This window comes from Chionomys nivalis, chromosome 8 (assembly GCF_950005125.1).
Source record: "Chionomys nivalis chromosome 8, mChiNiv1.1, whole genome shotgun sequence".
Taxonomy (NCBI): Eukaryota; Metazoa; Chordata; class Mammalia; order Rodentia; family Cricetidae; genus Chionomys; species Chionomys nivalis.
Window position 1 is genome coordinate 57726742 of NC_080093.1, and position 27466 is coordinate 57754207.

Below are 27466 nucleotides of genomic sequence, written 5' to 3' on the forward strand. Positions count from 1 at the left end.
GAATGCACACGTGCTTCAGTCTCAGCCATTGCAATTACAGCAATTAAACCAAAAAGCTCAACTCTGGGAAGGGGCAAGGTATTTCCAATTTTGACATCAATAGCGTAATTAACATCTGTCCAACACTCTAGGCACTGTGCTGGAGGGTAAAACAATTTTCACTCCCAGTAAACACTAACCCAACCACAAAGCCCCGGAGAGGGCAATACATTTCCCTGCGAAAGATCAGCCGTGCAGCAGGCCGTGGATGTGTGGCTTGACAGGGTTGTTTCCTTCCATATTTTAAAACCCCAGAACCAAATGCAGCTCGACAACCAGGCTAAGTGATTAGTCTGCTTTCGGGCTGATGTGATTGAAACTAGACTTTAGCACATTAAACATTTCAGAGGAAGACGTACAATATGCGAGGAGGATGCTGCCAAGCCGAGAAGAGGCCTGTTGTTTGTGGGAATGCTGCCAGTTAGCAGGAGCTCTAGGGAACGACATGCAAGACAGAATACTCCCAACCAGTCGGTCGCCGGGCTGAAAGCAGCATGGTGTCTCACCTTCTGCGGAACCCAAACCACGTGTGATAGGATTACAGGCAAGAGAAGACACATCAGGGCCAGTGCGGACTGTGCTCAGCGCAGCGGGCACCATGTGCTCTGACCCTGCCTGCTTCATATTCACTGCAGAGGCCGGGAGGGTGTGGTCTGGCCCCAAACTGCAGGTGCAGGAGGAGGCTCAGTGCAAGGAAGGCGATGACTCAGAATCAAAAGTGCCTTCCTGGGCACCATCCCAAAAGCGTGTTACCGTGAGCCCAATACAGAGGGCTGGACTGGGCCTCCTGCTTCATCCCTTGGTCTAAAGCACTCTGAGCCGCAGGTCTGCAGCAGGAATTATCTGGAGGACTTGACTGGGCCTCCTGCTAGGGTTACCATCCCTAGTGACCACCCTTAGCAGCTAATCTGGTGGTAGGTGCTCCATGCCTTCAAGTCTGGACAGGAGAGAGGAAGCCCAAGTGAGGTTTTGGAGCTAAAGTACAGCTCAGCCCTGCCTTTGCCTTAGTAGAGCTGGTGACTGGCCACAGTGACTCACCTGTCACATGTAAGTCACCACGATAGCTTCTGCCTGGAAATGACCCATATCTGTGACCTACAGGCAGCAACCATATGCAAGCCTGTGTCCACACAGAAACTCATGCACCAGTGTTCTTGGCAGCTTTATTCACAATGGTCTACCAGCGGATAGACTACTGGGTCAGCAGAATGGGGTGTTGTGGAGGTGGGTCAGAGATAAAGGATTTTCCAAGCTTGGGCTGCGTGGCCTCGGGTTCAATTTCTATCACTTCAGAAAAACACCAACCCAAAACTACAAAAATCTTATTGCAAAATGTGGCACGCTCATGTGACAGAACACTATTCAGCCTTAGAAGGGATGGAGCATGGATTCACCCAGCTAACACTGGTGACAGCACAGTGAAGGAAGCCCCAAATCATGGACGGCACAGGACAGGAACACCCAGGACAAATGACTCTTGTGGCAGAAGTCAGAGTAGTGGTCATTAGGGTCTAGGGGTAGCACAAGTAAAAGGTATAGATTTTCCATCAGAGGACATGGTGATACCCTCAAATAGGCTACAGTGGTGTGTGTGTGTGTGTGTGTGTGTGTGTGTGAACACACTAAATAAAACCCACTCATTGTACAGTCATTCAGCAAGCCCCTCAAATGATCATGATGGACCTCTGTGGGGAGTGGTTACCAGGTAAGACTCATACTTGACAAGGTCCACCCAGGACCGCCATGGGCTGGTGTCTTCACTGCTTGTGCCACCTGCTGGATTCTGCCCTTCCCGTTCCGTGCAAGACTCAAGAAGGCAGACATGCTTTCTGTGGTTTCCCAGTGATCTTCCAGGAACCTTCTTATGAGCTGTAGGACTTAAACAGATCTGTCCCAAAGTAGGCCCTGCTGTGTGCGCATCCTGCTGTATGCGCATCCTGCTGTATGTGCATCCTGCTGTATGTGCATCCTGCTGAGTGTGCAGCCTGCTGTATGCACATCCTGCTGTATGCGCATCCTGCTGTATGCGCATCCTGCTGTATGCACAGCCTGCTGAGTGCGCAGCCTGCTGTATGTGCATCCTGCTGTATGTGCATCCTGCTGTATGTGCAGCCTGCTGTATGCACAGCCTGCTGTATGCACAGCCTGCTGTATGTATGTGCACTCATGTCCCAAACCCTCTCCTGTGCAAGGATGTAACCCTTCTGCAAGGTTGGGAGCAGGAGGAGCCAGTCCTATGCTCCAGAAACCCTGGCCAACTCAGGTCCCTCTGCCTTAGCCCCTCTTCTTCCCTTACTCTCCATGTCTACCCATCACCACCGCATGGTCCTTGCTATCCTGTCTCCTGTACAGTCCAGTCATCACATAACCCTGTTCTCCGGGCAGCTACCTCTCTGTCCTAATGTCTACCCTCAGACTTCTATGCTCCCAACTTCTAATTCCCACCTATGCCCTACAGACTAGGCCTCTTGCTGCCACTGTGACTGCTCCTCCCTGCTCTGTTCAGACAGGCATTCCAGCTTCTCAGCCTCCACTGTCCCCTCTAGCTGTGCATGTCCACGCCTAGAATGTTCTGCTATAGGCTTCTTTGGGCTCCACTCCCAGGCTCCATGTCTCCGTTGGTCAGGAAGGTCAGGGATCCCACTCTTCTGCCACTTCCTGGAATCACAAGGAAGGGAGCCCTCCCTGTGCCCTAGGGTGGTTAGGGCCTGCCCGTCCTAGGACAGGCTTCAGTAGATCCCAGTGCAAAACCCAAAGCAGTGTCAGGCAGGCAGCAGCTAAAAATAAACCAGCTGGGGCAGAGGCTGGTTGGCGCCTCTGGAGGCGGGCAGGAAGGGAGCCTGGGCTGGTCACAGCAGTAGCCATGGTCTTAGGAGGAGCCTCTGTAGGGGGGGTATGGGGGGCACTGACTCTTCCCTGAATCCACAGAGGCTGTGGGAGGAGGAAGTCAGTCCCGGATCAGACATGTGGGCAGCTCCCCCTTCAGCCACAGCCCCTCCTTCTGGCTGGGCATTGGTCAACTCTGGAAGCTGCTTTGGGTTTCTGGGGCACAAAACAGCTTAATCCTCCTGAACAGATGACAGCGGCCACTTTCAGCCAGGCACAGGCCCAACTAGCTATTCAGACAGCCCACCACCACATGTGTGTGTGTGGTGTGTGTGTGTGTGTAGTGTGTGGTGTGTGTATGTGTGTGTGGTGTGTGTGTGGTGTGTGTATGTGTGTGTGGTGTGTGTGTGGTGTGTGTGGTGTGTGTGTGTGGTGTGTGTGTGGTGTGTTGTGGTGTGTGTGGTGTGTGTAGGGTGTGTGTGTGGTGTGTGTGTGTGGTGTGTGTGGTGTGTGTGTGGTGTGTGTGTGGTGTGTGTGTGGTGTGTGTGTGGTGTGTGTGTGGTGTGTTGTGGTGTGTGTGTGGGGTGTGTGTGGGGTGTGTGGGGTGTGTGTGTATGGTGTGTATGTGTGGTGTGTGTGTGGTGTGTGTGGGGTGTGTGTGGGGGGTGGTGTGTGTGTGTGGTGTGTGTGTGTAGTGTGTGTGGGGTGTGTATGTGGTGTGTGGGGTGTGTGGGGTGTGTGGGGTGTGTGTGTGGTGTGTTGTGGTGTGTGTGGTGTGTGTGCTAGGTCATGTGTACCTTCTCTCTTCCTGGCTCACTTCTTTCCATGGCAGACAGGGACAGAGGAGGGAGGCTCCCATGGGAGTCAATCCCATTTAGGCCATTGCTCTTACTGCAGTGTCCAGAGGGACAAGATGCCATCAAATACCAAGCAATTGTGTTGTGAGCAGCCCAGGAGTCGGGCAGGCAGGGGGAATCCCAGGACATGGGGAGCATGGAAGGGAGAGACAGGCGGAGCTTCTTGGTGGCTGGAGGCCAACACTGAAGAACAAACATCTGTGAATTCCAGAAGACTCTCTGGGAAGAAGGAGCAAAGCACATGCGGGCAGAACCCATACACCTTCATCTTCTTTTACTTTATTTTTACTACTTTTCTACCACCAACAGTGGTTACTTCCGAGTAGGAGAGAAAGAGAAACCACACGGGGTGTGGCACCGCTCGGCAGCATCTGGAAGTGTCCAGGCTTGGGGCCTTCCTTCTCAGTGGACAGAGACCAGGAGATAGCTGGGGTGGGGAGGGGCTAAGCCTTCCTTTCTTACAGTTATAGTATAGAGGACTTCAGGCTTGATATGGGGCCATGGTGTAACCATGTGTCCAGCCTATGGGATGACTCTGCCCTTATCCTTTTCCCACCTCCTCCTGAGCCACGAGAGACCCGAGAGAGCTGGGCTGTGGGGTCAAGGTGTGTGTGTGTGCACAGGAGTAGCTGAGGTAGCCCCAGGAGTGCAGCCCCACGTCAGGTCTGTCCAGCCCTGGATGCAACGTGGAGGTGCTGGGAGAGTAGAAGCTGGGAAGGGGTAGGTAGGAGCAGCTCAGGCAGGGGTGGGGTATGGGGAGGCAAGTGAGAGAGCAGAGAGAGGCCTGTGCATGCTTGGGACTCTATTACTTGGGGCTCTGCCCACAGATGCTCCATGCCACTCTCCACCCAGGCTTCACAGTGTCAGAATAGTGAGGGTCATGCCACAGCTGCTCACATGAAAGACACTGGGTGACCGACTGGTGGCACAGAGCCTGTTCTTAGGCTGTCACCATTCAGGGAAGGAGTCACACCAGCACCCCCTCCCCCTTGGCTACAGCCTCACTCAAACCCACCTGCCTCTAAAGGTGAAGGTGTCGGAGCTTCGCTGGTGACGCTCTGGGGCAGATGACAGGAGAGACCCAGGCAATTTCTGCTCTAAGGGACCAGCTCTTTCCTTCTGGAGTCCGCGGGGTGGGGGATGGGGGTGGGGTTGGGGGATGGCTCAGTACCAGCTATCTCTGGCCAAGTTCTGGTCATGTCTTCAAGTTCACACAAGGCACACTCCCCACACTCCCGGCTAATACCTGAAATCCAAATGTTTGCGCCTGTCATCTCCCCGGGAGCTCCCCCTCCCAGACAGTGAGAGGAAAAGGAGCTAGCAGCCTTGGACAGCCCTTCTGTGTATCAGATGGAAGTGCTGGCGACAGGCCATCGTGGATTGGTCATCTGAAGCCAGAGCAGAGCATGGCACCCAGGGCAGCTGGGAAGCAAGAGTCACATGGAGTGACCTGTCCACCACTGACTACACAGAGGCCTGCTGTGTCAAATGTTTGTGGGGAACAAGCCTTTGTGTCTGGGTTTCTTCAAGGGGCAATTCACCAGGATTAGGAGGAGGGTCATCCTGAGAGTTGTTGAGAAGAGTCAGATGTCACCTTCTGGGGGGACCCTTCCATTGGGGTCAACCTAGGGGTAAGGGAGGTAGGGTGGTTTTCTCAGTGCAGCCTTGGCTGTCTTGGAACTATCTCTGTAGACCAGGCTGGCCTTGAACTCACAGATATCCATCTGCCTCTACCTCCTGAGCGCGTGTGCCAACATTGCCCAGCTCTAACATACTTCTTTTTTTTTTGGTTTTTCGAGACAGTGTTTCTCTGTGGTTTTGGAGCCTGTCCTGGAACTAGCTCTTGTAGACCAGGCTGGTCTCAAACTCACAGAGATCCGCCTGCCTCTGCCTCCCAAGTGCTTCCCAGCCACCACCCACCGCCCGGCTCTAACGTACTTCTTAAAAAGACATTCTTTTTTTTTTTTATTTTTTGAGACAGGGTTTCTCTGCAGTTTTTGGTTCCTGTTCTGGAACTAGCTCTTGTAGACCAGGCTGGCCTCGAACTCACAGAGATCTGCCTGCTTAAAAAGACATTCTTAAAGACTTAACGCTACCTGCACTTCTCATTAGATCTGAAGCATCATTTATGCCCTAGGACAGCTGCTCTCTCCTGGGGTGGGGGACGGGGGCAGGGTGGCAGGCAGTGCAGGTTAGCTCAGGACTCCTTCCTGAAAGCTTTGGTGTCCTGGGCCTCTGAGCTTATGCACACCCAGAGAGAGCACTGACCTTCCGTGGGCAAGCAAGACGTCCTTAGGACAAGGAACTGAGGAGGATCAGGTTGCATCCGTGTTCTAGTGACTAGACAAAGGGACTGACCCAGCCATCTGTGTAACCAGTACAGCCTTGGCCTCTCTAGGAAATGCTACCAAGGGACACGAGAGGGACTTCCATGATTCTGGGAAATGTCAGGCATGCAAGGATTCCTTTGGTTTTGGTGACAGGACTCCCCAGTGGTTTCCTGAGCATACAGGTAGTATCCACAAAGGTAGAGCACCCCAAATGTGGTGGCTAGATTTATGCCAACTTGACACACGCTAGAGCCATTGGATTCAGGCTCAGGTGAGAAAATGCTTCATTAGTTGGGCTGTAGGCAAGCCTGTAGGAGGTCATCTTAGTGACTGATGTGTGAGTTCCTCTGTGAGGGGTGCCATTCCTGCTCTGGTGGTTCCAGGTATTACAAGAAAGCAGGCTAAATGAATTCCCTCTTCTTAAAACTCAGGGAACTCTGCGGAAGAGGAGTCAGGAGTATGAGTCAGAGGTGATAGGGGACTCCAAGGAACCAAAGCCCTCTAAATCAACATGAACAAAGCTCATACGAACTCAGAGACTGGGCAGCATGCACAGGGCCTGCACGGGTCTGCACGAGGTCATCTGGGCTCATGGCATGGCTCCCAGTTCAGTTTTCTTGGGATTCCCGAATGTGCTGAATGAGTGGGTCTCTGATTCTTGTGCCTTCTCTTGGGCTGTTTTCCTTCTGGTGGTTTGTCTTGACCAATTTTGATGTGGTTTTTTAATCTTACACTTTGTTACTTTTTTTTTAAAAGTGAATAAATGAATGAAATCCTAGCCATTAGGGTAAAGGTTAACAACTGAACTGTTATTCATATCTGCTAGGAGAGGGAAAAACAGTTTTCTCCAATGGAGTGCCACTGGGTATATCAACCACTCCGGGGCAGGCCTCATGTTCAGAATAGTTCACTAACATACAATAAATACCACAGTTTATTTTGTGTGTATATTTTTATTTGGTTACAGTTTGATGATTTTTTTTTTGTTTTGGGGGGTCATTTTTTTGATTTAGGGGGCTGTTGTATTGGGGGAATGGAAGAATATGATCAAATATATTTAAAGTATTTAAAGTTAAAAATCGTTTTAATGTGAGTTCGAGGCCAGCCTGGTCTACAAGAGCTAGTTCCAGGACAGGAACCAAAAGCTACAGAGAAACCCTGTCTCAAAAAAAAAAAAAAAAATCATTTTAAATGAAAAAAATATAATAAAAAATTTTTAATCAAAGAAAAAAAAAAGCTGAGCCAGCCAGAGGAAGCGAGCCAGAATGCAGTACCCTTCCATGGTCTCTACATCAGCTCCCGCCTCCAGGATCCTGATCTGACTTCCTTCGATGATTGTGGTGTGGACATGTAAACCAAATAAACCCTTTCCTCCCCTCCGTGCTTTTAATCACAGCAAGTGACCCTGTCTAGGACAGGTACAGGCTCCTTGACCACTACACAGGGAAAGTGTTCCGGAGACACCCCGTACCCACACTGCGGTCTCTCGATTCCTTAGGATAAGGTACCCACAGCTGTCTGCTCTGAGACCAACCAGGCAGGGTAGCTTGCAAGAGCCCTCTGCACATGCGAGATGACAGCTGACCCCATCCTCTGACGCCCAGATCCGAGTTCTAAGAGTCGTCTTCACATTGCTCTGACACAGAGCTTGCTTTCACAGACACCAGTCCATGCCACAGTCACTGGCCTAAGTCCTGTCAGGAGCTCTGGCCTAGTAAAAGGTCGTGTGCGGCTGAGAGCTGCCCAGTGGCAGGTGCTCCTGGGCCTAAACTCCCTTAGCAGAGACACCGGGCCCCTAGAACAGTACCTTCCCAACAGACTGGGCTAAAAGAGGGTGCCTGGAGACAGACTGCATAGGGAACTCCTCATCTTCCTCTCTTCGGGCGCTACCGGGCTCAGCCAGGGCCTGTGGTTCAAAAAGGTGGGTGCTATAGACAGCTATGGGCAGAAGGCAGGGCCAGACCCCTTTAAGCTGCTGCGGGAGTAGCCAGGGTGTACAGTGCTTACAGGTCATGCTAGCTTCCTTCTTCAGTCTTTTGTAGAGCCGGGGGCAGGTACCAGTGACCTTTCCTGATCTGTTTTTGGTTTTTTCTGTGAAAGGGTTTCACTGTGCAGTCTTACTGTCAGATCTTTCTGCCTACCATACCCGGCTCTGAACTAATGCTCTTGAGGGTGTATAATGCACTCCACAAAGCACAGACATGGTTCTGCTTGGTTCTGTTTGCTTCAGATAGATCCCCACCCCCTGCCCAGCAGAACAGACTTCTTGAAGAGACAAACCTCTGTCCCAGGCCCGGATGGCAAGGACCACTTGGCTCAAGATAATTGGAAGCATGAATTCCCCCAGCTCAGCCTCTGCTGGGGAACCCCTGAGAGGAAGCACAACTAAGGACATGGTACAGCATGTGACTGCAGGGCTCCTGGTTGGCCAAAGGTGGGGAGGCCATGCCCAGGAAACAGTTGTGGGTGGCTCTTCCACCTCCTCTTAGAACAGGGGTGGTGGGGCACAATGGCAAGGCTGACTGCTCTCATTCCTCCCAAGTCCCCTCTTGTGCAAGTTCCCCCCTTCTAAGTGTGAATTTTTAAAGGTTCTTAGGGTCAGACACTGGGGTGCTGGGGAGAAGATCTGTTGCTCTAGCTACGGGCCGACTGCACAAGGAACTCCAGAATCTCCCATTCACTAAGACACATCCCTCCGGACACAAGGGACTCCAGGATGGTGGGGAGAGACCCTGAAAGCAGAGATGGTGTGTGTGTGTAGGTTCTTGGGGACAAGTGTCTGGTGTCGCTTCTTCCTGGAGGGCTTGACTGTGGCGAAGGCTTTGCTGCTATAAGGAGTTGGAAAAACATTCTCCTGACTCCAAAGAGCAGATCCTGAACCTCAGGGCACCATTAGTGCAGCCTTTGGGCTGGTCAGTAATGGATCTGCACCAGCCTCCTTCTGCTGTGCCTGGGGAAGACCTCGATGGCAGCCAGTGCTCCCACCTTGCCCACAGGTTCCTCCTGAGGGCTGTGGCACCCTCAACATCCATAGTGTTTTCCATTAAAATCAGGAACAAGAAAAGCCACTACCGCAATCTCAGGATGTCCCTTAGCTCTAATTGAGCAGAGAGAGAAAGGGGAGATGGAAGGCTCCATGGGAGAAAAGAGCCAAACCATTCCAGGCCCCAGCCTCTGCTTGAGGGACTTAGGGTGGAACAGAAAACCAGGAGGGAGGCCCGAGGCAGGAGACGGAAACCACCACCTAGAGCAAAGAGTGGCGCCTGCTTCAGATTTGCATCCCATCAGGTCAGGTGACCAGCCACCTCGACAGGGATGGCCTTGGCCCTCCTTTATCCCATTAGAGGGTCACAGCCTCTCTCACAGGTCAGGCAGGTGCAGTTTTGAGACTATCCAGGCAAGATCCTCAACCCAGACTCCTGTTTATTCCTCTTCAGGCTTGAACAAAGGGGCAGAGACAGTTTTCTTTTCTTTCTGTTTTCTTTTTGGTCTTGGAAGTGACAGAGGGGAAAGGAATGCGGCCTCACAGGGCAGAGCTGGTATGTCCTAACCTGAGGCCTGTTTTCAGTTCTGCCCTCCCCCCCCTCCCCCTCACAGTAGACGACATAGCAGCATCTCAGACCTAGGCAGCCTTGCAGGCCAGGGCTGCGAGCCCAGGGACCCATGCTTTGAGTGGAATGTGGAGGAGATGCAACTAGGCTGGCTCCTGGCTCAAGTGCACAGAGCCCCGACACCCAAGGGCTGAAGGAGGAGAACCCCGTACGTGCAATGCAGTTTGGTTTCCTCAAGCCTGCAGAATGGCTCTAGCTGAATAGCCGAGGCCAGGCCCAGGAGGGTGCCCTGTAGCTACGCCCAGCACCCACTCAGAAGTCTCACAAGCTGGGCAGAAGGCCCTGCTTCTGTTTGAGGATGCCTAAGCCTTGCAGCTGCTAACACACAAAGCAGCAAACATGTCACCAAGCTCCAGGACACTTCCCAGCGAGGAATGCTGAAGCCTGAGTCATAAGAACAGATACATTCAGCCGAGAGGAGCCAGGTGTCCTGAGCTGGGCTCCTCCCCATGCACACCTGCTCCTCTGGGGACCCGGAGTCAGGCCGACCGCTGTGCCCAGCAGGTTTCTGCACACAGCCAGCCAGAGGCACATGGGCCCCGTGGACGGAAGTTCCAGGACAGCAGCTCCAACCTCACTGTCGGTGACCTTGGAAGAAGCAGAAAAGGTAGACATTACCAAGGGATCAAATGTAGAGAACAGGACCCTAGCCGGTTTGAGCACGTCCGTGCTTCCATCATTGTCTCAGCCTTCTCCCTTGGGCCCTGTGGCTTTGCAGAGATCCCAAAGGCTGCAGCTTCCCCGCCAGCCCTGCTGAACCCAGGCTGCTGAACCATGCCTCCTTTGTTCTCTCACAGCTTTTGGTGCCCATGGCTTCGCCATGCCTGAGGAAGGTAGCGGGTCCGAGATGGTGGGAGGCTTTGACCACAGGATCTACCAAGACCAGTAGGAGGGCCAAACACTAGGACGCTGTGGGGGAAAGTCTGCTGTTCTAGCAATGAGCTCACAGGACAAGGAATCCTGATCTCCCATTCACCGGGATACGTTCTCTGCCCTCAGGGCGAGGGAAGACAGACCTGGAAACAGATGAGGATGAGCGCGTGCGCATGTGTGTGTGTGTGTGTGTGTACATGGAGAAGGGGCGTGGCGCCAGCCCGGGGTGTCTAGCTTATGGATACAGCCATTCTGCAGCTCCAAATCTGACCGCTGCTTCTATACAGAGAGCACAGATCTCTGTAAGCATTGTGCTTAGCTGAGGTGTTTTGGAGAAACGTGTCAACTCAGCAGCCTTAAACTAAAATGGATACTGAGCAGGTCTGAAGCACTGAAGGACTTCTCTTCAGAGCTGCAGACAGGCAGGCAGCAGAACTGACCATAAAGCAAATCAGACAGGAAGTAGGGCCACAGCCAACTTCGGAGAGCAGAACCCTGCAGGATCTGCAGGAGGGGTTCCATTTACTCACACCCACCCGATTCTCATTCCGCAAGCTAAGCCTCTGCACCTGTCGATGGGGGACGATTGCTCAGAGAACACAAAATCCCCGGCTTCCCTAGGAAAAGAGCTACAGGAAATGCCTAACTCAAAAGAATCTGGAAACCAGGGGCTGGAGAGACTTTACTGTGTAAATTCAAGGAGTGGAGTTTGGAGCCACAGCACCCAGATGGGTGTGGCAACTACCTGCGATCCCACTGCAGCAGGCATAAAGGGGATCCTCTGCTCATGTGCATTCTGTGCATGTCCCCATGTACACACTGAGCAACTGCAGCAGATCAGCAATCTGCAGAACCAAAGGTCCCCTGAAGGCTCTTAAAAATCAAAGAAGAAACTCAATTACCAAGATGCCCATGTTAGTTAGAAAGCCGTGTGCAAACAGGACCTGGGGCCAGGAGCCTCTTCCATCACCCCAGCAGCAAAGTGAAGGTGGCCCAACGCTCTTGGGGCCCAGTATGCTGACCTACCCTGGCCCCACAGGCTGACACTACCCCACCATTCAGGCTGGAACACACACGAGGAGAGATAGCCACTGTGTGTAGGGAGTCCCAGATCTCTGCACGGCCTTGGCATGCCTATAAGGTCTGGCTAGGATCTGCGGAGATGTAACAGGGATAGTTGGGTGAAGGTGGGTAGCTTGACTAAAATCCCCTTCTAATGAGTGCTTTTAGGTTTGAAAGGGGCTCATATTGATGCCACGTTTTGCTGCAAACAAATGAACACAAACAACAACAAACAAGCCCTCAGCCAGCCCTGGGAGACAATTAAAGTCTCTCTAGTCACCACGGCCTGACCTTTGGAAAAGCTCTTAAAGAACCAGCAGTAGAAGCCTTCATTGGGGAAAAGGACAGGCTCAGGGAGGAGCAGACTCCTGGCCTCCAGCCTTTCTGTCCTACAACTGTAGACTTCAAAGAAGCCTTTCCCTCCCACTCTCAGGGAGCTGGCCCCTTACCAGCACTGTGACCAGCACGCATGGCAGAGCAGGCTTAGCTGCTCTGGGCTGTCGACACCCTAGAACACCAGACCTCCCAGAAACCTGCAGATCATCATTCTACCCAGCACATCCCACCCTGCAGCTCGGAGCACCTCTTTACCCAGACCCAGCCTTCTCCATAGCTAAGAAACCTAGAGAGTTCACCCTTCAGATCCCCAAAGAAAGGACAGGAACAACTGGGAAGTAGATGCTATTTGACGCTGCTCAGCTCTCAGGGGCTGCTGCTCGGGAGCCTCTTATGCAAGCATCAGAAGGACACGGCTCACAGACTAGGATGCTGACTGTGAGCAGGTCAGGAGGGACCATGAGGAATGGACGCCAAGCAGAAATGTTCACAGTATTTCAAGACACAGGTTTCAACAATCCAGTAATGAACGCAAATGAAACAAGCCTGTATTGTCACAGTTGTGTCACAACTTGACTCAGAGAGGAACTGTCCTCAAGGCCTTTGAAGCACAGGAATGTGGAGGCCTTAGACTGTTGTGTTATCTATCACTGGAGCAACCTTGTTGCTCCCCTCCCCGGTGGATGGGATTAGTGAGCTTATGTGCCGAAACTATTGTATTGTAATGCAGGAAAAGATTGTATGTATAATATGTATTATTAAGAGCAATTTAGTTTTGCATATATAAAATTAGTGATGCATTATTATAATACCATTAGAAGTTAAAGCTCTGCTATAAAGGAAAAAAAAGCAATTCCTAGTATTAACACCAGAAGCCAATAAATAGCTCAGGAGCAAGAGTGAGCTGGGAGCACTGAGCAGCCTGGACCCAGGCTCGGGCTCTCAGGAAGTGTGAGGGCCTCAGGCTTGGTCAGAAAACATACAGAGTACCAAAGTGTGATGTTGGGTGCGGCAGGAAGCAGGGCTGCTACCAGATGCCATGGCCACTGAAGGCCTGGGGCTGATGGGGCAAGTGACTTAGAATGGGCAATCCCAGCAGCAGGGGAGCTCTTGCTGGCTGCAAGCAGTGGGGATGGTGACAAGCGCTACGCTGTTAGGAAACACTGGCTTGGGATGCAGCTTGTGGTTCAAGGGACACCTGTCCTGACAGTCTGTCCGGAATCTACCCATGGTTCACCCAGGCCATACTGGATAGCCACTTAGACCAAGCAGGGAGAACACGCGTAATTGAGGAATGGTGACCCAGTGAGCTCACCAGTGACTACATGAGTCTCAAAACCACCACAAGTGGTGAGGACTGGAAATAGTCTCTACAGACAGCAGGTTATGTGGCAGCCTCAAGTCAGAACCTTGACTGAACAAAGACAGTGACTTCTTGATGGGCAGTCCACGGAGGGGATGAAGCCCAAAGTAGGTGGAGTCAGGGACCAATATCCAGAGATGGGTGTTGAGACCATGACCTCTCAACAGAAAACAGGCAGTACTTGGCCCAAGAGGTTCAGACAGGCAGGTACATTTGGAGGCTCTGGACAGGGCCCGTGATGCCCCAGACACTTTAATACCTGCTATTCCCACTTACCTCCCCCAAACTGTCCTGCCTGCCTGCAGGCTCCCACATGATACCCGTGGCAGGGACAGGCCACTGGGAGCCAGTGGGTGGGGAGGCCTGAGCCCCTGTAGAAGGCCTGGAATTATAGGCCTTAGTTTCCTTCTGGAACAAAATAATTACAACCTTCCCAGAGGACCTGAATTCCCTGAAAGCAACGCAGAAGTCAGCTGACAGCCCATCGGGGAGCAGAAGTGCTGGAAGAAAGCGAGCTGGGTCCTCGCAGTTCACTAAGGGATGCTGTTCAAAGACTGGATGGGGGAGACCCTGTGCACTGGGGGCAGTGCACAGTGCACTCGGGATCTGGGGGCACGTTCTCCTCTCCAACCAGCACGCACAATGCAGTAGCACCTGCGATAGACTGGATCCTGAAAATATCTACTTTCCCAGGAGAAATAAAATATCAAGTAGTAGGAAAGCAAGAGGGGCCACGGCACGCCCTGAAATGGCTTCCCAAACGCCTTCGCAGGCAGATCTCTCTGGAACAACAGTGCCTTCACCTTGAGCACAGACCCCCCTAGAGCTCCACAACATAATGGCTCATGCAGGTGCTACTCTACAACCGGGCTGGTGGTGTGGGGCACGGAGGCGGTGGCCCTTGCTGCCGCCATGGGCCCTGGGCTCGTCTATCCTTGAAGCTCAGTCTTCCCTCTGCTACAGGAGAGGCTGGGCACTGGCAATCAGTGTGCATGGGACTGTTGCCTGAAGGGGATGAGTGAGAGGTGGATGATACCCCACAGACTCAGACCCTAGCCTCTGCAGCCTGGGCATGTAAACATCTATGACATACTTTTGCAAATAGAACCAATTAGATATTTCTGAGATGATTATACTAACTATGCAGGTGGCCCCCAAAGTCACTATGGGTCCTTGTCAGAAGGGCAGCTTATGACACGACACTGAGGAAGAGGAGGAAGCTCCAAGATTACGGAAGCAAACTAGAGGGACACTGCCACCCGAAGCCACCAGGAGCCAGAGTTGGCTGCCCTCCCCAGCTTTCGGAGGGAGCCCCGGTGGGCTCAAGCTTGCTCTCAGACCTCTGACTCTAAAGGACATGGGGGTGTTTGTAGGCCTTACTCTGTGGAAGTCTGTTACCATGGCCACAGGACAAACTGACTCTAGGGAGGATGACAGTCCAGCAAAGCGGAACGTCCAAGGCATGGGTGTGCTGTGCTTCCTGGGAAAGCTTTCAAACCAGCAGCCTGGGCACTCAGAAGTTGGGGCCTGCATGCTCCCATGTCTGGGTCCTCTGGAGTCTCCACAGTCTTAGGGCTAGGTCCTGAGCTGGTATGCCATCGTCCTTGTAGGGAGGTAGCATGGCTTCTAGCCCATGCAGCAGCCAAGCACTGTGCTGGCTCCCTGCCAACTCTGTGACTCTGTCCACAGATTGCCTGGGCACTCCAGAAAACAGAAAAGAGGCGTCATCAACCCTTGTAGCTCCCAGGATACCAGGGCAGACATGCTGTACCTCTTAAGAGTGCTGTGGTACAGGGTAAGCAAGGCCCCGCCCCATTGCTGTTAGCCCTGAGCCCTCCTCTCTGATCCCATATTCCTTCCTGTCCTTGGCGGTAGTCAGCTCACTCTCTCCTGGACCCTCCAGCTTCCATGATGCCACATCTTACCACCTCTACCACATCCCTCCTCACTGAGGCCCTGAATAGAACAACACTTTTTTTTTTTTTTTTTTTTTTTTTTTTGGATTTTCGAGACAGGGTTTCTCCGTAGCTTTTGGTTCCTGTCCTGGAACTAGCTGGAACTAGACCAGGCTGGCCTCGAACTCACAGAGATCCACCTGCCTCTGCCTCCCGAGTGCTGGGATGAGGCCCTGAATAGAGCCTTGCCATCCATAGCAAGGTCCTCATTCCTACTCTGTCTCCCACAGTACTGTCCCCACCAATGCCATATTGAACACCCCTCACCTTTAGCCTATGGTACCAGAGCTCTGAGCTTTCCATTAGAGACACTTTATGCCAGGCCGTGGGCACTTCATCACCTCCCTTAGTCCATCAGGGTCACCGTGAGGTCAGGATTGTGGGGCAGGGAGAGGCAGCACCCTCTCATCTGAGGATTTAACACCACATTGCCCACCCTCCCCAGCTTGTTTCAGCACAAATGACTTAACCTGCTCACTGCTCTGAGTCCTCCACTGCAGAGGTCTATGGAGGGTCACACATCACCTGGAACAGGGTCTGACCTGGAACTGCCCCCCACAATCCCCTATACCCCATTTATATCTCAAGTCACCTTCTCCAGGAAGCCTTCCCAGGTAACAGTGCAGGTCTGGGTTTCCACCATAAGATCTGCTCCAAATCCCTTGTCCCTTCCTTCCCGGAGCATGCCTGTGTGATTATGACACGCTAATTTGGGAACTGTGACTCACAAATGCCTCCAGGATTCTACCCATCCTGCTAGCCCATATCCAACTGGGTATTTGGAGGGTGGGCGACAGACACACTAGCTAGAGGAGGAAGACAGGACCAGGGGCTGGAGAGAAAGTAGCACGGCCTCAAGAATGTGGACTCAAACTAACCCTTCTCCATCTTCGCTGGTCTGGGAGGTAGGGAAAGTCAAGCCCTCCATTTGGGGAGCACCCACTGATATGTAGGACAAAGTTGGATGGTCAGCTTCTACAAGGCTTCAGGCAGCAGCATGGGTGGGAGCCGAAGCCTGCCCTGTCCACCCCAAGATACCCCAAGAGTTTCTTGCCCCAGCTACTAAACTCATACCAGAGCCCCTGGGTAAACAACCCCTGGTGCCTAGCTAGAGAAGATATGGTCACCTCCAAGTTCATTCCTAAGCCCATAGTGTTGCTATACCTCTCACTCATCCACGAGACGGCTGCCATTGTCACCCCGTGGCACACAAGGAAACTGGGATCTCTGTGTACGGACGGAATGGGGAGAGCCTAGCCCGTACACCTGGATCAGGACTTAGTTGAAGGACTCATTGAGTCTCACACACAAATGACACCACGTCCCAGGAAAGTCTTTGATAAGGACCAGGGCACCTCCCTCCCAGTCTAGTGTGCAGGTCTCTCAGGAGTGGGATACTGAACTCAGGGCCTTTGGAAGGCACCGTGTGGCTGTGCTTCCTGTGATGGCTCCCAGCACACCTGAGAGTGGCACAGACACCCCCAAATCCTGAAGAACTGTCTTGAGGCAGTTGCAGGGCCAGAGATGGCCTGCCAGTGAGCTGGACCAGGAAGCCGACCTCCTCCATCCGGCCTCTGCTTCCTGAGCTCCATCCCTGGGCAGCTGCCTGTTCTCAAATGTCCAGGCCAGCAATTACACTCTCCACTGGATCCCATCACCATTTCAACAGCTTCTACTTAGGGAGGGCCGGGTCCCCAGGTCCCCCCCCCCACACACACACCAGTGTAGGCTGGAAGGGTTTAACATGAGGGACACTGCAAAGCGCCTTTGTCCACCAGGGGACCCCAGTTCATACAGCAGGAGGTTCTGGCTGCAAATGCATGCTCGGATCACTGATGAGCACTTGACCTGCCTGGCAGGAGCCTCCTCTCCATGTTTATAAAGTCCTTACAAAACCAAAACACCAGCCAGACAAGCACCGCTGAGCACTCTGCTGCTATAGAGACCCAGGGCTCCACACTCTCAGAAAGCAAAGGGCTGCTGGGTGCATGCTGGTCCAGGCACAGCCCAGGACCTGGGGCTAGGCAAACCAGTTGGGTGAGATTTTTTTCCTCTGCTTCCGGATAAGCAGGGCCAGCTCAGAACCTACAAGGCAGCATTCTCCAAAGTGCAGCTAAGGCCTGGCTGAGCTTCCAGAGCCCAGGGGTCGCCTCTGGGTCTACACAGCTGCTATGATGGGAACTGAAAGTTAGGCTTCACTCCATCTCTCACCAGGAGTTGGGTTTATGCCACATAATTGGGGGCTCTCAGCCTTCATCCATACTGTGTCCAGCCAAGCCAGTACCATGACCAGCTGCTGAACAGAGGGGCCGAGGCAGGGAAGAGAGTGAGCAGGGGCCCAGCAAGGCACAGCCAGGGGGAGAGCACGCCAGGACTGGGTGTGGCTCCAGGTGAGGTTCTACTAGGGCCAGGATACAGCACCAGGACTCAGGGCAGGTCAGCTGACTTTTCTCTGATTAGCCTGCTGGAAGTGCTGCCTTAAGATAAGCAGAAATGCCAGGTGTGGTCGTGCACGCCTTTAATCCCAGCAGAGGCGTGTGGGTCTCTGTGAGCTCAAGACCAACCTGGTCTACAAAAGTGAGTTCCAGAACAGCCAGAGCTGTTACACCGAGAAACCCTGTCTTGAAACCGCCTCCCCCACCCAACAAAAAAGTGATGTGGAGGCTGCTGCCACAACTGCCATGCCTGTTTGTACCTGCCTCATTCTACACAAAGGTCCCAAAACTGAGTAGAAATTCGCTCGGTTGCATGGAGAAAAAGCGTTTATGCATAACTAGGGACCAGTGGAGAGGGCAGGTGCCAGAACAGCCTGAGAGCTGACCCCCCCAAACCCTGCTCTCAAGTCTTGCTTCCTCTCCTGGAACCTCCAATGCAACTGGCAGAGCAGCGAATAGGCTTGAGAGGTAACCCAGACCCCTCTTCCTGAACCAGACCTCCTGAACCTGCTAAGGCCTGAAAGACCAACGAAAGGCTATCATCCAAGAAACCAATGACGCCAAAATGGTGGAATGAGCGAGTGGCCTGGGCACATAAGTCACTGAAGGAACTAAGACCTTAAATCAGGGGTCTGGCTAGAGGTAGATGCATTACTATTGTCTTCTGACCCGACCTCCATGTCTCTGCACTGAGATCACATGAAGCCAAGGATTAAGAAGAAACAAAGAGGCTGCCTGAAGCCAAGAAGGGAGCGCTAGGCCAGACCCAAGAGTCATCAACAGGGCAGTCGCAGCTGGAAGCAGCTATCATATGTGAGTACGCCCAGGGAGAAGTACAGGCAGGTTGTAGCCCTCATGTTTCCAGACACCCCACATGGTGACTACAGATCCACCGGAGTCTCTGACTCCACGTGATCACACCACGTGATCCCCTACAAGGCTGAATGATGACACTCTCTTGCCACACGTGGCACAATGCCCCAGACCCATCTGAGGACTGACTGCTACAGATCTCTCCTGTGAGAGATCAAGACACTGCAGAGAGCACCCATCCCTCAGAACTGGGTACACTTGACCACATTACATCCAGGAACCATCACACTTGCAGCAAGGAGGGGGGGGTGTGCAGAGGGGAACAGCCCACTTGAGGAGCTGAGGCCAGTTCCACTGGAGGGTAAGATGCTCTCCTTGCCATGCCCCCTTCTTCCCTGCCAGTCAGATGCCTGGCCAGCACAGCACGCACCCCTGAGAAGCTTTAAGGCCACTAAAAAGAGTAAAAAGTTCCCCCAGAGTGACAGAAGATGACGGACTGCCCTTTGTCCTTCTGTTCTCCCTTTACCCCGTCAGGGTCAGGCAAACTGCATCCCATTCTCAGTATCCTAGCAGAAAACTCACAGGAAGGGTTTCCTTTGATTAACTGGCTGTAAGACTCAATTGCAAAGACACCCGATAATTTGCTGGGATGTGTGGGATTCAGGGATAACATCAGTGAGGGCACTAGTGTTTAGGACAGCCCCTGCTGAGCAACGGGACCAAAGTCTGGCTCCCTGGTGGCCGGATGCTGACACAGGCTCAGGATCACTGCTTCGGGAACAGCAGGCACTCAGTGCACACAACACTCACCTGCTCCCGGAACCAAAGTTACATTTCAAACTGGGTCAAGAGCTCCCTTATTTCTGGGGCCACATGTTGTGTGGCATTGGCAGCCTCAGTTATAGCTTTCCGATACATCCCCTTCTTCTTACGGTTAAATCTCAGTTTGAAAAATTCAGAGAAAGGGGACAGTTTTGAAATAGACAAGAATGATGTAGTTGGAGACCCAAACCATGAGACCTTCGCTTCTTGCCAAGAGGGCTCTCCATCCTCCTTCTGACCAAGGCTGATGTCAAGGACACGCGCTGGCCACCAAGGAAAACCATGAATCTTACCCCACACAATGTCCCCTACAGCCACCGTCCTGCCATCTTCAGTCACACACTGTGAGACGCTCTGCGTGTGCAGCCTGACCGTGAGGGGAGGGACTGTCTGGCGAGTGTCAGCAGAAGAGGAAGGAACAGAGGCACTGTCACCAGATGACAGGTCTCCTATGTCTGGAGATGTCACTTCTGAACCAGATGATTTCAATTCATCCAGGCTGTCGGTGCTGCACACAGATTCACTGGTACAATCTGCTCTCCTCCCAGGGCAGTCGACGAGAAAAGTCAAGCTATTGCGTCCGTGTTTACTTTGAGGAAACCTCTTGAGGTCATCGTCCTCCCCAGAACTTCCAGAAGACAAGTCCTCCAGCCCATGGTTAGAGCCATCGGCAAACAGGGCAGAAGAGCTGCTCAGGGGGCCTCGTGGGCATCCATTCAGCTCCTCTACCAGCTCAGCCCTGTACAGAGGCTCCTGCTCCCCATCCCTCAGCCGGTGGGGCTTCAAGCGGATTTTGGGAGGCGGCAGGTCTGAGATGGGAGGCACCGGACGAGTCAGCTTCAGCTTGGGCACGCTGGGCGGTCGATCACCACCACCCCTGGGCTCCACATCCCTTGCAACCTCTAAGTCCTGGCTGCCGTTCTGTAGGGATTGTTGAGGGCAGAAGGGCTCCATAGAGCCATGAACTCTGGATGGGATCTTAACCACCTCACCCTTGCCCTGTGGTGTGCTGTAGGAGATCTTGATGACTGGGCTCCGTGGAACACGCTCTCCGGGAACCCTATCCTCTTCCCGCTTCTCTCTCTTGCTCCTTCTCGGGGCAGCAGCTATGGAGTCACTGTCCTCCGGTTCCTCTGGCTTCCGGTGCTCGCTGTCGGGGGCACTGCCTAGCCTCCGGCGGGGTCTGGAGGTTGTCAGGGGACCAGGACTGGCTTCCTGGGGACTCACAGTATTCTTGCATTTCTCACATAGCACTTGGCGTGGCCGCAGGCGGATCGTGCTAAGAATGAGTCTGCCAGGATCCCGGTTGCGGGACAGTCGCCGCCGGGTCCGCTTGATGGTCCTGGGTGGGGGCTGCGGCACCCACTGCTGGTAGGTGTTTCTCAGCCATAGTGGGTGGGGGAAGGGGGCACCCTCAAAGTAGGGTGGAAAGGGAGGCAGGTTCCCAGCAGGCAGAGGGGGTATGAGAGGTGGGGGTAGCTCGGGTCCAGCTGTCTTGGGAGGCTGATCCTTCTCAGGGGATTGGTCTTTGTGCTGAGGAGGCAGTGGTCCTGTTCCCGGCTGTGTCACTTCTCCAGGTCCCTCCTCAGGCCCCTGGCCATGACAGCTGATGACAGAGGGGTTGTCAGCCAGAGGCAGCAGAGTAGATGGAGACAGGCCAAAGAGGCCGGACCTGGTAGAAAGGGACAAAATCGGGGTGAGAATGGTGGGGGTTCCAGCTACACCCAGCACCTGTCACCTAACACACTCTAGGCCTGGGAGGCTCTCTGTATCTAGATCCAGAGCGGTAGGTTAACATTAAACAGGTACTCAGGCCCTGTGTGTCCTATGACATATGGTTTGAAGGCTTCCAATGCTTCTAGAAGCCTAAGAACATCTGCATCCTGGGCGTGGTCTGAGAGGGCCTCCACCTGCCCTATGACCAGGAGTCACGGAGCCCTTAGTTGTCTTTCCCTTTCCTTTAGGGACCTAGGGACCCAGTTTGTTGGGGACCCCATGCAAGCCCAACCCAAAGAGTGTCTTATGGAGCACCCTGGTCCCAGATGCCTAGTACACACATGCAGGGTGGGAGCCACATGTGGCCAGATCCAGAGCCACAGCCACAGCTTCTGCTGCCTAGAGGCCAGAGGTACCGAAGCAGGGCCTTTGGGCTCTACAACCTCCCAAAGTCTCACAATTGGCCTGAACTTCCATGGCCCCTAGAAAGGCTCATCAGCCAACCTGTCACGCCTGGTCTCCACCCTCAGAAAACAACACGAGGCCATAATGAGGATGTTGGGAGAAAGGGGAAGCTGGAATATCCACCCCAGGGAGCACCAGCATTCCTGTGAGAGTAACACACATCAGGTCCCAGGAAGGGAGCAGAGGGCAAGAAGATCATCCCAGGAACTAGGGAACACGGTACCCTACCCAGACACGATTAGGGGCTAGAGGAAGCCATAGGACAACAGGAAGGAATGGCAAGTGGCTGGTTTGGGAGGCAGGACAGAGAAGAGGCCCGGGATAGAGGGTTACTATTCAAAGTCACCTCCCTGCCTGCTTCCACAGTCATCTAAGACCTGAAGCAGGGATTCCTTCCATCCAGCCTTTCCTTTTCTCTGTCCATCCCTGCAGCCTCCTGTGCTGACCACCTAACAGGAGCTGTGGCAGAGGGCCCTCTGTCCAGGGGGTCTGCCTGCTACAGCTTCAGAATCCTAGGTACACTGCATACTGAAGAAAGACACCCAGTGCTTGGCTGTAAACCCAGGGCCTGACCTGGGCCAGGGCTCTCGAGCACCACCACAGGCTGGGGCTGGTCTTCTCCTCAGAAACGACAGGGCCCTGGCAGCAGGCAGCCACTCTTCCTTCCCAGAGCTGCTGCCCTGCCCCTGCTCCGGCCACACCCAAGGCCTGCCTGGTGGGTAAACAGCTGAGCAGCTCACCCTAGGTCAAGGCAGGCTGGTGGATGACCTTCCCCCAGGAGCCCTGAAAGTAGTTGAGGCCAGCAGCTTAACTTTGGGAGGCCAGGGAGCTCCAGGGCTCTGTTTTAGTGCTTCCAGCCTCTAGGCAGCAGAGGCTGTGGCTGTGACTTAAGCTCCCTTAACCCTTTAGTAGTTCCATGGAATGACCAGCAGTGACAGTCCCTCTTCACAGAGGAGACCTGCAAATGAGTCCCAGCAGCCCAGTGCTATGATGTTGAGATCCATGACCTCCAAACATGGAGATGGCCATGGCACAGAAAAAAACCAGTGGACAAACTGTGACCTGGCCTGGGGCCCATTGGGGGGGGGGGGGGGCGGTGTGCTACAGCCTGTGGCTCCCAAGGCTTGGCAACCCCGGCAAGACCAGGCTGTAGCCCAAGCTGGTCAATCTCAAGGACAGAGGCCCACAAGAAGTGCAACGGCTCTGGCAGTGAGAGGAGCCTGATAGGGCTCACAATGGATGAAGAGGGCCTGCTGAATGGGTGCAGCTTTGGGGATGGCTAACATTGGGTAGAGGGTAGGTATGTAGGAGAGGTGCCTGGAGATTAGGGAATGATTCCCCGGTGTAGGAACCAGTATCTCCTAGAAGCATAGCATCTTTGGGGAACTCTGAGGCAGAGCAAAGAACCTCTGATTTCAGGAAAGTGAGCAGGGTTAAGCAGCTCAGGAGGTTATAAGAGGGGCCATATCCAAAAGCAATAGCAGTACTAACAAAGGGGGTGGGGAACAGAGCTCCCAAGAATACTGAGGCTCTCCTGTTTTGCATGGTGTTCAGATGAGGACACACAGTCCTGGGGGCATATGACCAGACCCAAAGTCTTCAGCAAGACACCAGTGACCAAATCATGTCCCTGGGGACTCACCTGAGGGTATATGTCTCAGCCAATCACCCAGAGTAGTCTGGCTAAGACCAGCCCATGGACAGTAAGAATACAGTTCTGGCTGCTTGCCAGAACCCTGGGCTGCCCCTGCTTGCAGCTACCTCCACCCGGCTTCCCAGATCCTCAGGCAGACCCGGGATTCATGGGGCTGCTGGCGCCCAAGTGGCAGCCCTCCGCCCCCACCCACTCCGTCTGTCTGGGGCCTTCCTCCCTGAGCCTGTGGTGGTAGAGGCCATCCCGCCACTGCCTGAGGGTTGAGTCAACAGGCTCCTGGAGCAGAGGCATGCGGATGTGCAAAGCTGGGCGGGAGCCTGCGGAAACTTCTCTACATAGCTATGCTGCCAGGAGCCTGCAAGCCCCAGGAAGGCCCAAGTCCAAACACCCAAGGCCCCACCTTGGGCTGTTCACCAGGGCTTGCTTAGTTTAGAAAGTATATGCAGTCTCTCCATAGCCCAGCAAACAGCCAGGGAGCAATAGGACTAGAACTGGATAGGGCCCTGAGCAGGAAGGTCTTGCAGGGTGGGTTGCTCAGGACTGCTAAGTGTACCAAGAACTCTAGGGGCCACCTCTGCTCTGGGAGTTAAGGTGAGTAGATCTTCAGGATAAGTCACAGCCTGGACACCAGAGGAGCCCTTCTCCAGAGCATCCAATTGAACCTGCCTGTCCCTACATACATACAATAGCACCAATACTGTCCCAAAGCCTTAAGCTCCCCTACGAGCTCAGACCAAGCCCATCCCACCTCCATGTCTTCCTTGTCCACTCAGTCAGCCTACATCTCTATGGTAAAGCCCCCAAGACCAGCATGTCAGCCAGGACCACAGCACACCAGCTGTGATGCACAAAGCACCTGGGACCCTCCAGTTCCTTGAGAGCAAGGAGGAAGCATGAGCGCTATTGTAACCTCTGTGTCTACCACATAATCTCACGAATACCCATTCGCAGCTGAGCCTCCATCCTGGACGGCATATTCCAGGACAGAACCTGATGTGATGCCCTTTAGCCTGGTGACAGGCAGTGGCTGTGGTCTTGGTCCCAGAGGATGCTACGCTGACCATCCCAGCAGATAGGCTCAGGGGTTGCGTGGTGAAATTTAAGAATCAACAGCTCAGATTTGAAGTCCTGAGTCAGTGAGCCTTGGCTGCTTGCAGGCTACCCTTCAGCCGAGGTTACCTCACCTGGTACTCAGTCAGAAGAGACCTACCTCTACACTATCTGCAGAATAGTGTCAATCCTAACCCTTCGTCAATGACTTGGGTCAGCACACCTCGGAAGGGATCCTCAAGTTTGCAAGTAGGGATCACGGGCAGCTTGGCAGAGGCTCAGCCCACACTCCCTGGCCTAGTGTGACTGCTCAGTGAATGTACAGGTACCCAGAGCAGCAGAGAACTTGCTTCAGGCTGCTCTGCTACCAGGCAGCAGATTCAGGATCTAAGTGGGAGGTGGCACTTGGCACTGTACCAGGTGGCTTGCAGGCAAGACCCCCTCAGAGCTCCCCAGCCATCTGCAGACAGGGAAGGGAATTGAAAGAGAAAACATCTTTCAGTCTGACTCCATAATGAACACTGGCGGTGGCTGGATCCAGTCTGAACGCTTTCCACCCAGGAGCCCATCTGAATGGGGCCATCTAGGAGACACTTCTGATCTAGCAAGGGAGACACACGGTGATCAGGAACCATAAAGGACAACCAGGCCACTGGGTCTGTACCCAAATTATGGGAGCCCTGATGCCTATAAACCCCACCAGTACCCCAGGAATGCTGACCTCTTGCTGTTTGGAGCCCTAGAGGCTTCCCTGAGGTAGGAGGAAACAGCACTAGGGAGCTCTTCCCTGGCTCACATCCAAGGGCTGGGCCTCCATAGGAGCAAGGACAGGTACTGGACCCTGAGGAGAAACTGGTACCTGGGAGGAGGGCAGGTCAGTGTGTGGACCCTGTAGGCTGAAAGCAGACCCTGCTGCCAGTAATACCCGGATGGTTCCTAAGCTGTATTCGGTCCTGCCTGACAAGTAGGACCGAAAACATTGAAACTCACAATACTGTGGCTAGAACACAGGAAACAGAAACCGGCCATGGCCTGCAGGAAAGATTAGGGGTTAGGGAGATAGAGGAATAGTTTCAAGGCCAAGCCTTGGAAGGCTGGAGGGGCAGGGAACGGCAGTTTTAATCTTCAGATTCTCTGCAAGGGCACAGCTGCAAGCAAAGCCACTGCAGAGAACAGTGACCACGGAGGCTGGGCTCCGGGCTCCAAGGGGGCTCTGGTTATGGTAGTCGGTGGGGCACACATCCTATGTTGCCATCACCCATGCTCAAGATTCCAGCAGCTTCTTTTCATGAAGGATGCGTGGATCTGTAAGCCAGGTTAGCCATGGGTCTCAGGGCAGGGATACCACAAGTCTCAGCCACAAGCTAGGACTACCTAGGTCTGTCTTATTCTGAGCACTGGAGCCTGAAGAGCTGCGGGGCCTCTGCTGCAGACACTCTCTAGGGAGAGAGGCTAGAGCAGGCTGCACAGGTAGAGCAGGGGCGCAGCCCTGCAGGCTCAGGACTGAGCCAGACCTGCCCAGGGAGGCCAGGGCAGCCAACAGCAGGGTGGGGGAGGGCCTTCTCTGGAAGCTTTCAGGTGGGCTCTTTGGCAGCCCCTGAATGTCACCCCAACACATAGGCACTCCCTGTGCTAACCAACAAGAGAGGGGCACCAGTCACACGGGAGGCCATATGTTAAGTCACGTGACTTGTGCATAAATGGCTTCTGGCACATCTAATGAAGACATAATGTCAGCAGGGTAACTGTCAAAGGAGGAAGGGCTCTGCTCTGTGCTGGGAACCCAGGAAAATCTGGGCTTTAGGAAGGGAAAAAGTTGGATCTTTGAAAGCAGAGCCTTTCTCCATTCCCAATTCCAGAATAAAGCCAGACTGGAGCAGAAGAGTCACTGTCTGATTAATGCCTAATCATTTATCCGGCAGTGACAGCGCACTGCCATGTGACTCCGGGTTCAGGTGGCTGCTCTACGCTGCAGAAACCCCTGCAAAGGGTGCACAGGTGGTCTCTGGAGCTGAGCCCAACGCGCCCCTCCAGTAGAGGCATTGGCCCTGTAACTTGTATCTTCTACTCCCCGCGAGGCACCTCGCCCACGGCAGTGTTTCTACACCCCGCAGTCGTCGCAGTTGGTCCCCACCAGCCACTCCTACAATCCTCGGGACCCATGATAGAGATAGGGCTTCTCTCTTTTGTGACAGGTGAGGCCACCGCGTAACTGACCCCCTTAAACGAATCACAATTCTGCAAACAGTCGAATCAACAGTGCTTCTGAACAAAGAAAAGTGCGTTAATTATGGCAGATGTGCGGAGTTTCAGGCAATGCTTCCCGTGAGTCCCGGCCGGCTCCCGCAGCCCCTCTGCGGGACCGCATGCTCTCCTGCCCCGAAAGTCACCGCGACTTTGGGAGAGAGCCACTTTCGCACCCAGACCGGCGGCCAGCTGGCGCGCCTCGAAACCCCGGCCCGAGAAAAACTGAAAGCGGGCGCCGGGCTTTGCTGCTCTACCCAGAGCCCGCATCAGAACCTTGAATCGGCGGGGGAGTGTCCCGGGGGATTCCGAGGAGTCCCGGGCCCGCGACCCTGCCCCGCTCACTTTTTCGTGCAATCCAGCAGGATCCCGGCGAAGCTGCGCTCGCCACAGCTCACGGTGACCACCAGCGCGCCGTTGACGACCTGTTCCACCCGCACCGGCAACCGGCAGCCGGCCCGCGGCTCCATGCTCTCGCCGCCTCCGGAGGCCGCCCCCGCCCGCCACCGCCGCCGCCGCCGCCGCCGGGTCAGCCCCGCGTGACGCCGCCTGACGTCACAAAGCTCTCTCTGCCGGCCGCCACCGCGGAGCTGGGCTGGGGCGCGCGGCCGCGGGCTGCGCTCCCGGGAGCCGGAGGGCGTGGGGCTGTCCGCCCGCAGCGTGCGCCCCACAGCCGGCTCTCAGAGTTGGGCTGGCAACGCATTGCGGGGCCCCACCGGGCGGAGAGGAGGGTTTGCTAGTCTTGCAGCCACGCTGGCTAGGAATGCCCCCTACGAGGCCCTGCCAGGAACCGAGGGGTGGCGGGGACACTCCCCGGGCCCAGGCCCTTCCCCCACTCTGCTGCTCTGGGTCCCACCCCGGGCCCCACCTCCTTCCTGATCCTGTCCCGGGGCCACTCCCTGAGCCCGGAGCAGCCTGGGGCCCTTCCCCCATGCACCCTGGGGTCCCCTGCCTACCAGTCTGTGCTAGTGTACCCTGGCAGCGTCTCCTACGCTCGACTCCTGTGCCCATTCGG

At 54.2% G+C, this 27466-nt stretch overlaps 1 protein-coding gene across 2 annotated transcripts; it reads right to left on the bottom strand.

The window, feature by feature from the left end:
* Window positions 1–7086: 7086 nt before the first annotated feature.
* Window positions 7087–27276, bottom strand: Pwwp2b (PWWP domain containing 2B). 2 transcript variants are annotated; one of them, XM_057779435.1, is made up of 3 exons: window positions 26797–27276; window positions 19616–20994; window positions 7087–10251 (listed from the first exon to the last, which is right to left on the bottom strand). In XM_057779435.1, the coding sequence occupies exons 1-3, from the start codon at window positions 26919–26921 to the stop codon at window positions 10238–10240; spliced, it is 1518 nt and encodes a 505-aa protein (XP_057635418.1). In that variant the 5' UTR covers window positions 26922–27276; the 3' UTR covers window positions 7087–10237. The 2 variants fall into 2 exon arrangements, with proteins under 2 accessions (XP_057635418.1, XP_057635417.1); XM_057779434.1 differs by having other exon boundaries at window positions 19311–20994.
* Between the last annotated feature and the right edge of the window lie 190 nt (window positions 27277–27466).

Coding starts and splice junctions, on each gene's coding strand:
- Pwwp2b (XM_057779434.1), bottom strand. CDS start 26,921: ATGGAGCCGCGGGCCGGCTGCCGGTTGCCGGTGCGGGTGGAACAGGTC. Junction 20,995..26,796: donor CTGCTGGATTGCACGAAAAA/GTGAGCGGGGCA, acceptor CCTTTCTACCAG/GTCCGGCCTCTTTGGCCTGT.